Source organism: Tamandua tetradactyla, chromosome 20, assembly GCF_023851605.1.
Source record: "Tamandua tetradactyla isolate mTamTet1 chromosome 20, mTamTet1.pri, whole genome shotgun sequence".
Lineage (NCBI taxonomy): Eukaryota > Metazoa > Chordata > Mammalia > Pilosa > Myrmecophagidae > Tamandua > Tamandua tetradactyla.
In genome coordinates this window covers 54,539,007-54,555,941 of record NC_135346.1, presented here as the reverse complement: position 1 = coordinate 54,555,941, position 16,935 = coordinate 54,539,007, and the positions used below count along the sequence as shown (strand labels likewise).

Genomic DNA, 16,935 nt, shown 5'->3' with positions numbered 1-16,935 from the left:
TCCATATGAGTTCCTAGGCCTGATAAGTCCTGAAACCCAGAGAGGCCAGCCTCTCCAGAACATCAACTAACTCCATTCCCCTATCTCATATTATCCACAGCCCTTTCCAACAGGAAAAAGTTCGAATGGCCAAAATATTCCTAAAAGAATGGGAGAAAGATCAAAGGAGAAGTGGAGTTATAACAGAGAAGATAGGATTTAATACATTAATATGACTGCTGAATCATTATATTGATATTTTCTTTTAGTTTCCAGTGTCTTGAAGTAGCTAGAAGGAAAAACTTAAAATTATAGAACTGTAACCCACACCAAGCTGAAATCTGTTCTACAACTAACTGTTGTGGTGTGCTTTGAAATGTATTGCTTTAATGTTATTTTCACAATAAAGAAAAATCAATTAATATAATGCACCATTTTAATGGGTAAATATGTGTTGTATTACATGGATAAAGGAGAAAAACAAAATGATTGTTTCAACAGATAAAAAAAAGGGGGGAGGACTGACAATATTCAATACCCATTCATAATAAAATGTCCATAGCAAACTAGAAATAGAAGAGAATGTTCTCAAAATGATAAAAGGTATCTACAAAATAAAATCTACAGTCAACATCATGTTTAAAGTTGAAAGGTAGAATTCTTTCCTGCTGAGTCTGTGGACTAGAGAATCACCATTCCTATTCAACACTGTACTAGATGCCCTACCCATTGCAGTAAGACAAGAAAAGGCATAAGTACCAGTGATGAAGAAGTAAAACCGTCCCTATTTGCAGATAGTTATTGCTTCAATAGAAGATCCCAGGGTTTCTATAAAACTACTACTAGGACAAATAAATAAATATAAATATAAAAAGGTCACAAGACAAGTAGAACATATGGAATAAAAATAAATAAAAAAGGGGAACAAATGTTAAAATAAATTTAGTTTGAAATGCCAGTGATCAGTGAAAGGGAGGAGTAAGGGGTGTGGTATATATAAATTTTTTTCTGTTGTCTTTCTATTTCTTTTTCTGAATAGATGCAAATGTTCCAAGAAATGATCATGATGATGAATATGCAACTATGTGATGATATTGTGAATTACTGATTATATATGTAGAACGGAGTGATCAAAATAAGAATGTTTGTGTTTCTTTGGTGTTTTTTGGTATTTAAAAAAAATTTTTTTCAAAATTAAAAAAAAAGTCACAAGATACAACAGTGATATACCAAAATCCATTTTATAAACTAAAGCAAACAAATGAAAAATAAAATTACAAAATAATTCCATTTATAGCAGAACAAAACAATAAAATATCTAGGAATAAATCTAACAAAAAAAATGTCTAAGCAATCTACACTGAAAACTAATATGATAGAAATTCTTAAAGACCTCACTAGAAGGGAAGAGACTTAACATTATCTTTCACCACAGACCAAACACAAAACACAAAAACAAGCCTTTGATCTTTTTTTACTTTTTTATATGCTGCATGGCAGGGTCACATTTCAATCTTCTTCCAAGTGAGTATCCTGTTATTGCAGCACCATTTGTTGAATTTTTGTTTGGTTTTCTTATTTGTTTGTTTTGGGGAAGTGCATGGGCTGGGAGAATTCTACCACTGAACACCTTTGCACCCCTTAAGCCCTTGATCTTGAGGCTTGCTCTTGTGAAGCTTATGTATGTAGCAAAAAAGTTTAGCCTACCTATAGGTATGCCTAAGAGTTATTTCTGGGGGACCTCTTTTGTTGCTCAGATATGGCCTTACTCTCTCTGAGCCCAACTTTGCAAATCATTGCCCTCCCTCCTATGTGGGACATGACATCCAGGGGTGAAAATCTTCCTAGCAATGTGGGAGATGACTCCCAGGGATGAGCCTGACCCTGCCACCATGGGATCAGCAATGACAACCTAACCAAATGGGGGAGGGGGGAGTGTAACAAATAAGGTATCAGTGGCTTAGAGAGTTCAAATAGAGTCAAGAAGCTACTTCAGACACGTCATTCTTACACAAGCTCCAGTTAGACACTGCTACCTACCATAACTTGCCAAACCCCAACCAGAACTGCCAATCCAAAAGAACACCTAGGGCATTATATAAGATTCTACAAGGGTTCCATGCATTAGAGTAACTTTCTAGAAACCTACAACTTCCAGATGGCTCCCTGGACCAGATAAGTTCTGAAATGCAAAGGCGCGAGCCTCTCCAGAATATCAACTAGTTCTACCCCCAATCCCATATTATCAACAGCCTTTTCCAACATGGAAAAGTTAGAATGGGCATAGCCCAAATAGCCCTAAAGAGTGGGAGAATGATCAAAGGTGATGACAGAGTTACACAGAGTAGGTAGGGTTTAATAAAGTAATATGACTGCTGAATCATTATACAGATATTTCTTTTAGTCTCCAGTATCTCAGAGCAGCTGGAAGTAAAAACCTAAAGTTGTGGAATTGTAACCCATACCAAACTCTGAAAATCTGATCTACAATTAATCGTTGAGATGTGCTTTGAAATTTATTGCTTTTTTCTATATGTTATTTTTTCACAAAAAAGAAAAAAATTGATTGTGATGATAAATTCACAGTTATATGATGATATTGTGAATCACTGATGTATACTTTGGATGATTACACGGTATGTGAATATATAATATACATCAATAAAAAATTTTAAAAACTACACATAGTGCCAATATATGAAAAAATGTGCCATTAAACAACGAAAGTAAGTAGACTCCCTCCTTAAATCACATGAAACAAGAGTTTCGTGCTTTTTCTCCGCAATTAACTGAGCGAGGACACTGTTTACTCAAATATAAACATGGTCATTCACATGCTCGTTGGACGTGGGGAAAACAATGAGTTCCCCCACCCTCAGCCGGTTAAAAGTGAATAAAGTTACTTTTAAAAAGAAAATACGCACATATGAAATCAAAATTAAACAAAACAGCACAATAGCTCTTTTCAAATCTTGGCAGTGCTCATCTCAGCATCAACTGGATTGGGAAGTGGAGTATGGGGGAAGAGCTCTCACACTTTCATGCTGCCTCATTTAGGAAATGGAGGCGTCTGGCTTTCAGAAATTGATGGCAAACATTAAATCCATGAACAGATCCTCTGATTCCATGTTCACCTACAAATTTTCCAATTTTAATTTTCCCATATAGTAGGGAAAATTAAATTAATTTAAATTAAATTAAACTAATTATGTCAAGCAGGGTGAGGAGTCAGTCCACCTGAATCAGTTCTATTTCTTGTTCTGAGTCTAAAAATCTACACTTGACTCACAGAACAGTCTCTTGTGAGTTTTGGTAGACAGGATCAATAGATGAAGGGAGTCTGGAGTGGTGGGATGTGATGTGATGAGTAGTATTGTGGATCCCTGGTGCCAGTTCTTGGAATAATGCTAGCTCATGACTAATTAAAAAGGCTAAGAGCAAGAGAGCAAATTTTTCATAAAGCTAAATTTATTCCATTGTGAGATTATGCCCTTCACAATTGTTTAATGATAAAACAGCCTTCCCTGTATGAAATTATAGTAATTTAGTCTTTTTAATGTCCTCACTTGGCAAAATATGAAGTTGGCAACCCTATGTTTCCAAAGTCCAAAAATCTTTATCAAATGCTACTTGATTTGTGAATCACAAATTTTAGAAACACTGGATTAACTGATAGGTAATGGATAAAAGGTGTTCCGCAATGCAGTAATGGGGTGACTCTCAGACACCTAGGAAGCAAAGACACTAGTCCCCTGAGAGATGTAACAGAAACCCTGGTAAAATTTTCAAAATATATGTGACAAACTATATAAGAGAATGTCATTGGTTCTTAGATGGTTTCCTAACTAACAGTCAAGGCTGCTTATTTCAGAGGCTGGAGAAAGAAGCTAGTAAGGCAGAAAGAGGAGAGAAATAACTGGATGAAGAGATTCTCTTCTCTCAACTGATCAATTGAGAAGAAAGTACTACCTTTTAAAGACAGGCTTTTTCCTATGTAAAAAATGTCAAAAACTTTAAGTTAGCTTTGGAAACAAGAAAAACTTAAGGCAGCCACAAAACTCAATTTGTGCTACAACAACATATTCAGAAACTCATGTACACCTGACCCTTACTACCTCAATTGTTCCCCACCCCAGAATATATTTACATAACAGAAATAGACATAAGGCGTGTGTGTGCACACATATACACACAAATGTAAAAATATATGGCTATACAGATGTATATGAGTATGAATAAATAGTTTCACTGAAAACATACACACAGCCTGCATGTGTTCCAAAGAAACACTAGACCCAACACACTACCAGTGGCCCACTACATCTCCCTGCAGTATGGTTCATCTGCGTTCTAAAATAAAATATGAATGCCCATGACATTGTGATCACTATATATATACTTGCAGAATTAAGATCAAAATGCTTCAACAGCAAGAAAGAATAATTAAAAAAATAGATATATTTTCTTTCCAACAAGAGAACTATTGTTTTACCTAACAGTTAATAGTTTTACTTCATTAAAGGTCCTAAGGGGTCAGTAATAAATGAAACCATCAGTTCATTCCACTAGTTGTAATCCTCCCAGTTAGAAATCCTCTTTCTGCCCTCATGAAAGAAATATACGATCAAAATAAAGGAACAAGAATAAGAATTCTGACTTCCGGAGAAGATGGCGGCTTAGTAAGATGCGCGGGTCTTAGTTCCTCCTCCAGAAAAGCAACTAAAGAAACAGAAACAATACGAAACAGCTCCCGGAGCCACGACAGAGACCAAAAAGACAACGTACCCCATTCTGGAACGGCTGAACGGGCAGGGAGAATCCGCTGCGGTGAGATACCCGAGGGGCGCGCGTTTTCCCAGCGAGGGTGGCTGGCGACTGGGGTCCCCTCCACACACGTGGCTCCCCGGTCTGACTGGGAACGTTGGATAGCAGGGCCCTCCCGCCACGCTTGGCGTCTCGGGCCAGCTGGGCAATTTGGACCGGCACTCCCCCAAGCCGCGGTGGCCGGCGACCCCCCCCCCTCCACACGCAGTTTCCCGGGCCGACTGTGAGATTCAGATTGGCAAGTTAAAGGAGCCACAGCATCTTTTACTGGTGGGACCCGCAGACAGACGAGCGCCACGAGCGCCACCTACTGGGCAGGAAAAGAAAAACAGAGCCCAGAGATTTCACAGAAAAACCTTTCAACCAGCCGGGTCCCACACCCAGGGAAATCTGATCAAATGCCCAGACACCAGCAGAAAATAATGGATGACGCTCGGAAAATTGAAGATATGGCCCAGTCAAAGGAACAAACCAATAATTCAAATGAGATACAGGAGCTGAGACAACTAATGCTGAATATACGAACAGAAATGGAAAAACTCTTCAAAAAACAAATCAATAAATTGAGGGAGGACATGAAGAAGACATGGTCTGAACAAAAAGAAGAAATAGAAAATCTGAAAAAACAAATCACAGAACTTATGGGAGTGAAGGACAAAGAAGAAAAAATGGAAAAAACAATGGATACCTACAATGGTAGATCTAAAGAGACAGAAGCTACAATTAGTGAACTGGAGGATGGAACATCTGAATTCCAAAAAGAAACAGAAACTATAGGGAAAAGAAAGGAAAAACTTGAGCAGGGGATCAGGGAACTGAACGACAATATGAAGCGCACAAATATACGTGTTGTGGGTGTCCCAGAAGGAGAAGAGAAGGGAAAAGGAGGAGAAAAACTAATGGAAGAAATTATCACTGAAAATTTCCCAACTCTTATGAAAGACCTAAATTTACAGATCCAAGAAGTGCAGCGCACCCCAAAGAGAATAGACCCAAATAGGTGTTCTCCAAGACACTTACTAGTTAGAATGTCAGAGGTCAAAGAGAGAGGATCTTGAAAGCAGCAAGAGAAAAACAATCTGTCACATACAAGGGAAACCCAATAAGACTATGTGTAGATTTCTCAGCAGAAACCATGGAAGCTAGAAGACAGTGGGATGATATATTTAAATTACTAAAAGAGAAAAACTGCCAACCAAGACTCCTATATCCAGCAAAATTGTCCTTCAAAAATGAAGGAGAAATTAAAACATTTATAGACAAAAAGTCACTGAGAGAATTTGTGACCAAGAGACCAGCTCTGCAAGAAATACTAAAGGGAGCACTAGAGTCAGATATGAAAAGACAGAAGAGAGAGGTATGGAGTAAAGTGTAGAAAGAAGGAAAATCAGATATGATATATATAATACAAAAGCCAAAATGGTAGAGGAAAATATTATCCAAACAGTAATAACACTAAAAGTTAATGGACTGAATTTCCCAATCAAAAGACATAGAATGGCAGAATGGATTACGACCCAGCAATACCACTGCTAGGTATCTACTCAAAGGACTTAAGGGCAAAGACACAGACGGACATTTGCACACCAGTGTTTATAGCAGCATTATCTATAATTGCAAAGAGATGGAAACAGCCAAAATGTCCATCAACAGACGAGTGGCTAAACAAACTGTGGCGTATACCTACGATGGAATATTATGCAGCTTTAAGACAGACTAAACTTATGAAGCATGTAATAACATGGATGGACCTAGAGAACATTATGCTGAGTGAGTCTAGCCAAAAACTAAAGGACAAATACTGTATGGTCCCACTGATGTGAACGACATTCGAGAATCAGCTTGGAATATATCATTGGTAACAGAGACCAGCAGGAGTTAGAAACAGGGTAAGATAATGGGTAATTGGAGCTGAAGGGATACAGACTGTGCAACAGGACTAGATACAAAAACTCAAAAATGGACAGCACAATAATACCTAAGTGTAATGTAACTTGTTGGAACACTGAATGAAGCTGCACCTGAAATATAGTTTTTTGTTTGTTTGTTTGTTTGTTTGTATCTTTTGTTTTTGTTTTTTTCTTTTTCCTTTTTATATATATATATTTATTATTATTATTATTATTTTAATTTTCTTCTCTATATTAACATTCTATATCTTTTTCTGCTGTTTTGCTAGTTCTTTTCCTAAATCGATGCAAATGTACTAAGAAATGATGATCATACATCTATGTGATGATACTAAGAATTACTGAATGCATGTGTAGAATGGAATGATTTCTAAATGTTGTGTTAATTTCTTTTCTTTTTTTTGATTAATAAAAAAATTAAAAAAAAAAAAAGAATAAGAATTCTTTCAGCTATTGGACAAAGTTTACTGAGAACCTATCTATGCATCCAGAACCATGCTAAACTTCAGAAAACCTCCAAAACAATGAACAACTGATTATTATGCCCACTGTACACTATTCTACTGTTCAGACAAACCACAACTTGCTAAGAGCTACACACCAAAGGGGACTATTTTACAGGCAAAGGAACAAACTCTCACGATACCAAATTCAGGAACAGTAACAGAGAAAGGGGAAGGGGAGGGGTGGTTCTTTTATTTAAGAAGTTCAAAACCAGAGCTTCCCAGCCACCTAGTGTACTACTCTGTTATATTCCAAGATGCCTTAGAGATGACAATCTTTTTCATGTACCATGATGAGAGATATTGGAAAGCACTGATCTAAACCAGTGGTTCCAAAACACATGTTAGGAGAGTATTCTAAGAATAATCTGTAGAGTGTTTTAAAAATATGGATTCCTGGTACCTACTTCCACAGATTCCAATCCAGAAGATCTGAGGAGAAACCTAAAAATCTGTATTTTAACAAGCTCCCCATATGATTCTAATGGACCACCAAATTTTGAAAATACAAGTCTAAACTATCCAGTCAAAGATTAAAAACATTACTTAATTAAAGGGGAATAAATTTTAATATCAGTCAATAAAATTGGCTAACACAGTAACACAATTATAAAATGGAAGTAAGAAATTACTGTTGTCACAAGGGGATCAGCTATTTAGGGTAGAGATGACATTTGGCTTGGTGAGTCACAGATACAGACACTCATATTAAAAGGAGGAAGTAAATGGATAAGAGAACATTTGGCTTACTGAATGAATGAACCAAAAGGAGCTGGCTGAAAATTCAGGCAGAATGTAGGAAAAGCAGATGATAAAACCAAAGAAAAGGAGCAAGTCCAGCAAAGTAACATTAGGTTAATCAAATTCTTAAAAGTGTAGGTTTACCATATTCTGTGTTGAGACCCCATAATTTCACTTTATTAGCTTCATACTGGGCTTTTTTCTTTAATCGACAAGCCCTGTGGAAGGAAGGAGCAATTAGTTCACTTGTTTTTTTTTTAAACATTCAGAACAGATGCCTTTTTGTTGCTGTCAGACATTTTCTAATAGTAACCAAACATCACTGCCCACTGATGCTTAGCTTAGATCATGGAACTATGTAACTAAAAACAAACAAACAAAAAATATATAATACAATCATGTATCCAAACTGATAATTTTAAAATTTAATATACATTTAAAAATAAAGCTATGACCAGTGCACCCCTATTATAATGGATAAAAAAGCAAAAACAAAAAACGTTAATAATAAGTGTTGCAGTGGATGTGGACTGGAACCTTCACATATTGCTGGCGAGAATGTAAAACGGTACAAACACTTTGGAAAATAGTTTGCCAGTTTCTTATGAAGTTAAACATAACTTCCTGAGTATTTAACCAAGAGAAATGAAAACTTACATTTGCACAAAAACCTGTAAGTGAATGTTTGTGGTGGCTTTATTCATAAATACTCCAAACTGCAGCAATCCAAATGATCCTTAACTGGTACACTGTAGTACATCCTTACAAAGGAATAGTACTCAACAATGAAAAGGAACAAACTACTATTGCTACTATTACATGCAATAACATGGACAAATCTCGAATCTGGAAAAGGCAAAACTATAGGAACAAAAAGACAGATGAGTAGCTGTGAGGGGCTGGATGTGGTGGGGGCAGGGGAGGAGTAGTTTACCTATAAGAGACTTGGGGGGGGGAGTTTTTAAGGTGATGAAAATATTCAATATCTTGATTGTGGTGGTGGTTTGTGATTCGATATTTGTGAAAATATTTGTCAAGATTTGATATTTGTCAAGTTTCAATATTTGTCAAAACACATAAAAGTGTACTAAAAGGGATGAATTTTACTGCATGTAAATTATACCTCAATAAATCTGACTAACAAAAGAAAACCAAAAAATTAAAGCTATGCTAAAATTTTTCATTGTCATACTAATATAACGCACTTAAATCCATTTACCTCTTACCACTTAAAAACTTTTTCCGGATGGACCTAGAGAACATTATGTTGAGTGAGTCTAGCCAAAAACTAAAAGACAAATACTGTATGGTCCCACTGATGTGAACCGACATTCCAGAATAAACTTGGAATATGTCATTGGTAACAGAATCCAGCAGGAGTTAGAAACAGGGTAAGATAATGGGTAATTGGAGCTGAAGGGATACAGACTGTGCAGCAGGACTAGATACAAAAACTCTAAAATGGACAACACAATAATACCTAATTGTAAAGTAATCATGTTAAAACACTGAATGAAGCTGCATCTGAGCTATAGGTTTTTGTTGTTGTTTTTTTGTTTTTTGTTTGTTTTTGTCTGTCTGGTTGTTTTTTTTTGTTTTTACTATTATTATTTTTATTTTTTTTCTCTATATTAACATTCTATATCTTTTTCTGTTGTGTTGCTAGTTCTTCTAAACTGATGCAAATGTACTAAGAAACGATGATCATGCATCTATGTGATGATGTTAAGAATTACTGATTGCATAGGTAGAATGGTATGATTTCTAAATGTTGGGTTAATTTCTTTTTTTTCTTTTTTCCGTTAATTAATAAAAAAATAAAATAAGGGCAGACCACGGTGGCTCAGCAGGTAAGAATGCTTGCCTGCCAAGCCCGAGGACCCAGGTTCGATTCCTGGTACCTGCCCATGTAAAAAAATAAATAAATAAAAATAAAATAAAATAAAAATAAAAATAAAAAAACTTTTTCCATGAAGCATAAATAGCCTCTTGTGCTTTCAAAGGAAAAATTATAATCCTCTTATCGTAGTATTTATAAATATATAAGTATATATTTCTGAATAAACAGCTTAGAGTCATCTCTTATACAAAAAGCTCAGTTAAAGTCTAACCTCATTTATTTCCATGAGCAAACATTATCACCATTTACCTGGAAGCCAGTTTATTTTTCTCCTTCCTTGACCTGGGCCGGGCTGTTAAGGGAAGCTCACTGACTGGAGTCAGATCACTAATCACCTTATTCAGTTTCCGTAGTTCATTGCCTATCTGAAGGAGTTTTTTAGGATTTGGAGTGAGGTCTTCTACATCAGTTCTTCGTGATTTCTTCACTGCATATTTCCCTATGAGTTAAAAGGAGTTTTAGATAATTTTACTTAACAAGAGACAAATTTTCCAATTATAAATCACTCGTTTCCCTCTACTTTTCTTTCTCAGAAGTTTCAGCATGTTAACAACCCATCCCAAAAGGGCTGCCTCCTCTCTTTCCTACCTTGTGGCCACAAGAAATAGGGTTATATGGCACAATTTCTGCCTCTTCTATCCTTACGTACTAGTCGTGGTATGACAGACTCTCAATTATTTTACAAGGCAGTCTGAGCAACTCAAATTACAGGACTGGAATGCAAGTTCAACTGCATACAAAAATTAGCAGTAGGGTAAAATGTATGGTCAGAAGATAGTTTGGAGATTTCACCCCAACCAACATATTTGATAAAAAACTGTCAAATATATACATTTTTGTGTTGGATTCAAAAGTTTAAGAACAACTAAGGCTCACTTTGTTTGAAAGCTATTCTTCAGGTTTTTTTATACATTACAGAAGACTCAAGGAGTTCTGCCCTGTAAGGCAGAGGCATGGCTCTGTCCTCTGAACTCCTCTGAACTCCTCTGTCCTCCTCCAAAACTAAGTAACTTTCCTAGTACTTATCCCATGCTCCCTGTAATTATTTATTGGATTTATCTTTTCATTCCTAGTTAAAAAAAGAAAAGATCTGAAGGCAAAAACCAGGTTTTTATTCACTGAGAGACAACAGAGCACAGAGCTGGGTGCCAGTGAAAAGGGAAAATGAGGCACAGAAATACTTTGGATACAATTCGTTCATCAAAAATGCTTAGCAAATTAAATCTATAGCATGAATGATTGCTATATCACTTATAAGTGCCCTTCTACCCTTTTTGGTAAAGAGTTTAGAAGAATATATAAATAGCACTTGTGCAAAAGAAATTACATTTAATGACAACATCTTGGGCTCCCTATGATGCTAAGCTTCTCCAAACTCCTACTTCAACTCTTTCCTCTCCATTCCTTTTCTCCACAACAATTCCTTTTATTTTCCCCCCATTTTGATTGCAATCTCTCCATTTTCATTTACATTAGGTCTGAAGATTGGATGAGAATAGGGTCTTCTCTTTCTCTCTCACCCTTCTGGTTACAACAACTGAGACAGGTCAGGAATCAGACACTCCTAATCATTTTCTGGAGCGGGTACATACAAAAAGAAGGGACTAGCAATGATATAATTTTTTACATATTCCTTCCTTCTGCCTAAGTGATGGTTTTGGACACTGGTCAAAGCTCTCCAGAGCAGTCACGGCAAACACAGGAACCCTATCGTTTCCCTCTACAGTTTGCTAGAAAGAGCTGAATACCTAGGTATACTAAGTAAGCATTATAGTTTGGTATCTCTATTTAAAATCATGCTCTAAAATGAGTGACACAAAGTATTTGACAGCAATACCGTCTTACCATGATGTAAGCCATTTTTCTGGTACATATTACTTGGCAAAGTATCTCGATTCCATTCAGATGGCCTCAGCATCCTCTCTTGCTGGGAAGGTGTAAGTTGTTCACTATACTCCCAAAAGTACCTTCTTTTACCTCTCTTCCGAGAGGATATTGAACTCATCTCCTTCAAGTCTTCCACAGAATCATTTTCATAACCTTAAAAAAAAAAGGTTCCCCAATTTTTAAATTTCAGTAATTTCAATAGCCAATTGGGAAGAAACAAAAATATCCCTCTATTTGTAATCTGATACATTTTCTTTCATTTAAAAACATCATTAGCATGTCAAGGATAAGAAACCACAGTTATAAAATAACTTTTAATATGGAAATTTTTTTTTTTTTTTTTTTTTTTAAAGGAAAGACAGAGAGAAGGAAGGAAGGATAGAAGGAAGGAAGGAAGGAAGAAAGGGAAACATCTTTAAACATTTTCTTGTTTTATTGTATTCTGTTTCTCCGTTTTTGTTACATGGGCTGGGGCCGGGAATCGAACCGAGGTCCTCCGGCATAGCAGGCAAGCACTTTGCCCGCTGAGCCACCGCGGCCCGCCAATATGGAAATTTTTAACTCATAAAATATTTGAAGATTAATGAACATAGATAATAACACTGTTTATCTTCTTTGAGTTTACTTATAATCCTTAGGTTTCTCTTTGTTTGTTTTTTTTATGAATTAGTACATAACAATTATTTATATCTCCTGGTTCCATAGAGGATTGACAAAACAATGAAAAACAGCTACAGGAATGCCAGAAGTACCATGAGAGAATGGTACTTAGACACTAGACCATGATTTTTAAATATCTTTCTTATGATATTATGAAACATTTCCAAACAGAGAGCTGTGTATATTTCTATGACAGTGTCTTACTAGGGAGAGTTTTGTGAGGCAGTGGTCATTTTCTTTCTACTTCCTACCCTACCCCTTTTGGAAAAGAACAAAAGCTGACACTTGCCACACAGGCTATCAAACAAAACTTACCTGCCTATTCTAGTTAATATTTTACTGGAAGCAAGTGTATTTACTTCACTTTTTAAGAGTATTTTCCTTACTAAGGCGAAGTTTCAGAAAATACTTAATTCTGAACTGCTAAAATGGTTGGTCAGACCCAAAATCCCCAGGATGACCTATATATCTAAAATACCCTCCTTAATGTAACTCACATCATTAGTGCCAGGTACTTGGAAGAGTGGGGATGGGCCATGCACAGGATGTACATATTTCTAAACCTAAAGCAGCCAGAAAAAATGACTAAGCAGCACTGGCCAAGCAAAATGACCACATTCTCTCCTAAGAACAGGAGTCTTCTAGAATTGACATTAAGACAGTGATGAGATCTCTGTATTCTGAAAAAAAGTTAGCATTATACCAGCTTTCTTCAGAGTAAGAATCAATCAGGACTATGATTCCATTTATAAGACACTATAGAAAAGGCAAATGATAGGGACAAAGTAGATTAGTAGTTGCCAGGAGCTAGGGTGGAAAGACAGGATGACTACAGAGGAGCCATCAGGCAATTCTGAGGGGTGATGAAACTACTCTGTACCTAAATTGTGGCAATGGTCACATGATTGTATGGGTTTGTCAAAGCTCATAGATCTGTACACTTAATTAAGCAAGGGTGAACTTAACTGTGTTTTGAAAATAATACCTCAATAACCATAATTAAAAAAAAAAAATCTAGCCTACCCATAGGTATGCCTATGAGACACTTCCACAGGACCTCTTTTATCACTTTCCTTCTCTAAGCCCAACTATGGAAGTGAAATTATTGCCCTCCCTCCTATATGGGACATGACATCCAGAGATGGAAGTTTCCCTGGTGGCATGGGGAGATGAATCCCAGGATGAGCCTGGCCCTGGCACTGTTGGATCAACAATGCCATCCTGACCAAATGGGGGAAGAGAAGTGTAACAAATAAGGTATCAGTGGCTGAGAGAGTTCAAACAGAGTTGAGAGGCTACATGGAGGTCACTCTTACACATGCTTCAGTTAGACACTGCTACCTACCATTACTTGCCAAAAACATTCCTGCCAATCCTAAAGAAAACCCAGGGCATTATATAAGATTCCACAAAGGTTCCATGCACTAGGGTAACTTTCCAAAACCTACAACCTCCAGATGGGTCCCTGGACCAGGTAAGTCCTGAAATGCAGAGGGGCCAGCCCTTCCAGAACATCAACTAGTTTCATCCCCATATCCTGTATTTTTGACAGCTTCTTCCAACATGAAAAAGTTAGAATGGGAATAGCCCAAATATCCATAAAGAGTGGGAGAAAGATAAAAGGTGATGGTGGAGTTATACAGAGAAGGTCAGATTTAACAAATTAGTATGAGTGCTGAATCATTATACTGATATTTCTTATAGCCCCCAGTACCTTAGAGAAGCTAGAGATAAAAAACTAAAATTGTGAAATTGTAACCTGTCCCAAACTCCGAAATCTGTTCTACAACTAATTGTTGCAATGTACTTTGAAATTAATTACTTTTATGTATATATGTTAATTTAAAGAGAAGGAATATAACAGAGAAGATAAGATTTAACAAATGAGTATGATTTCTGTTGGTCTCCAATGCCTTGGAGCAGCTAGAAGAAAAAACGAAAAATTGTGGAACTGTAACCCAGACCAAACTTTAAAATCTGTTCTATAACTACTCACTAAAAATGTACTTGGAAATTTATTGTTTTTTTGTATATATGTTATATTTCAAAACTTTTTTAAAAAAATTATTAAAAAAAAAAAAAGGAATCAATCAGGAGAGCAGAATGATCTCTGGGCCATAGTCAAGACAAGTGCTTATAGAATCACTGATATTAACAGCATTATATCAGTTCATATGTGGTACTTTAAAATAATATGGCAAGTAGTATGACTTGAGCCTCAGGTTCTTCTTAGAAATGATACATGTTAAATGAGCAACAATTATTCCTAGAAGTATGATTTTTTAAATTGTGCTAAATTTGGATGGATTGTATGATGTGTGAATATACCTCAATAATATATTCCATCAAAAAATGAAATAAAAATAAATAAAATTGTGTTAAATACATAAAACCAGAGCTGTGAAATTTATTTGTGCTTATGTTTCATTTCAAATTAAAGGGTTTTATCTTGCTCCGTTATCAATCCAGCTCTGAAAAAGGTGCAACACCCTTGTGCCACTGGGCCAAGGAAAAACTACTGGCTTTACAGAGATTACTCTAGTTTGTCTGGCAATACCTCAATAGGCAGATGCAGGAACAAAGACACTCCAGCACTTCCACACTCTTACAATGTTAAGAACTGGTATTCCACATGTAAGTCTACCCTAGCCCAAACCATATTGGAAAAACTCCTCAGACAAACCATCTTCAAGGATATTTAACAGATAGGCTCCTCTAGCTAGCAACAAACTTTGCCTCTCCTCAAGTGGACTGGATTTCTGGCAAAACACCGCTTCCCTCCTCACTAAATGCACCTGTATATTTCACTGGTAGATATTTATTTCATTTGAGACCTCTATGGGCCTGGTGGAACAGAATAGTAATTCCATTTTACACAAAGAAATATGCTCATTTAGGGTTTAAGTGATTTGGCAGAGCTAGAACTGATTCAGACTCCGTGACTCAAGGAATCTTATGACCCTAACCCCAAGTGGGCTTCCCACTTTCCTTTTACCTATCAAGTTAAATGGTCTAACTCGATTTTTTTTCATAAATGGTTCATGTTAAATTCAAATGGGCAGACTTCTGCCCCACTCAAACTAGTTATGCTTTGTTATACATAGTTATCTATATATATATATAGCTATATATAGTTATCCTTTTACCAAAAAGGTAATGATGTAAGACCATCAGTTTTCTTTGACCTAATATATTAACATTTTCTAATGGCATACACTATAAAGTCACACATATACATACATACACACATATACACATACAACTATGAATATGTTAGCTAAAGACACCCTCTCCTTTCAATACAGGGACTACTGTGATTAAATAAAATGCAGATAAACTATATTCCCAAATATTTTGCAAAGTGTTTTCTGGGGAACACTATTACCATAAGATATACCTTTCCCCCAAGGTGAGTTCTACAGTCAAGTAAGTTTTAAGAAACTCTCATTCTGCATCCTTCTACTGCTAAGTCACTGTGCAAAGAACCACACTGAAAGACTTTGAAAGATAACTGCAATAAATGAACCCACTAAACTATAAGTTTCATAATTTTAACTATAAACTATAAGTTTATAACTATAAACTATAAGTTTCATAAGGATCATATCTGTTTTGTTCTCTAGATAGTCACTACCTAATATGCAAAGTGCCTGACACAAAAGTAGGCACTCAAAAAATGTTTTTTAACAAATCAGTGATTAATTTTGTTTAATGCAACATTTCCCATGGAGCCCATTCCTTTTTCTTTTTGTCTGATGGATTGCTACACTAATCTAGTTCATTCCTTCCTGACATGATAATCAAAAATAAGTCCAAAAACGCCATATCCACTTTCTAAGACCTCAAGTATACATCTTTGGTTAGTGCAGACCACTGCTATTAAGCTGTTAAAAGTCAACTGTGAAAATGTTTAGTGGAGATTACAAGTTAAACTAACTCTGGGGCCCAATTCTTAGCCCTAGAACCATGTAATTCCATAACTACTAACTGCTGAATCCTGTCCATAGAATGCGCTCTATTAAAACCTGGGAGCCCGTCCAGAACAGGGACTGAAACTCCATTTTACACCTTTCCTGGAACTTTGTAGACTCAGGCACTGTTGCAGCCATTTGCCAAAAAACAGCATTAAGGGAGCTAGTTGCTATAAAAGGGCCTTTGTACACTGTTCATTACAAATTAAACCAACCAACCCACCCTAAAACTAGCACACTGAAGAAAATATAACTATTCTCACTTTTCTGCTTCAAAGAATTTCTTCCTGTCTCTAACTGATAATTTACTTTCGCATCCCTGACGTTTCTTGTTTAGTTCCTTATTTCAAGACAAAAAGAATTTTTCATTAGCAGATGTGAAAAAAAAGCTCAAATAATACCACAAAATTGTGTTGATTTTGTGGTTAAAGCATGGCCTTCATTAACATTTTACAAGAGGAGAATCTGACCATGTCAGGTGTTAGCTGATGCATATCTCTTATAAAGCCACCAACAAGCTCACAAAAGAGGATTCGATGAGAGAAAAGCCAAGAGAACGT

General features: G+C 36.3%; 1 protein-coding gene across 2 annotated transcripts in view; it reads right to left on the bottom strand.

The window, feature by feature from the left end:
* CREBRF (CREB3 regulatory factor) overlaps positions 1-16,935 on the bottom strand; it is an 86,583-nt gene that overhangs the window by 32,419 nt on the left and 37,229 nt on the right. For both annotated transcript variants that reach the window (XM_077137665.1, XM_077137666.1), the window contains exons 5-7: positions 11,703-11,897; positions 10,107-10,296; positions 8,102-8,175 (exon numbers count right to left, since the gene is read on the bottom strand). In XM_077137665.1, the coding sequence (XP_076993780.1) occupies positions 8,102-8,175; positions 10,107-10,296; positions 11,703-11,897 (459 nt within the window). The remainder of the gene's footprint in view (positions 1-8,101; positions 8,176-10,106; positions 10,297-11,702; positions 11,898-16,935) is intronic.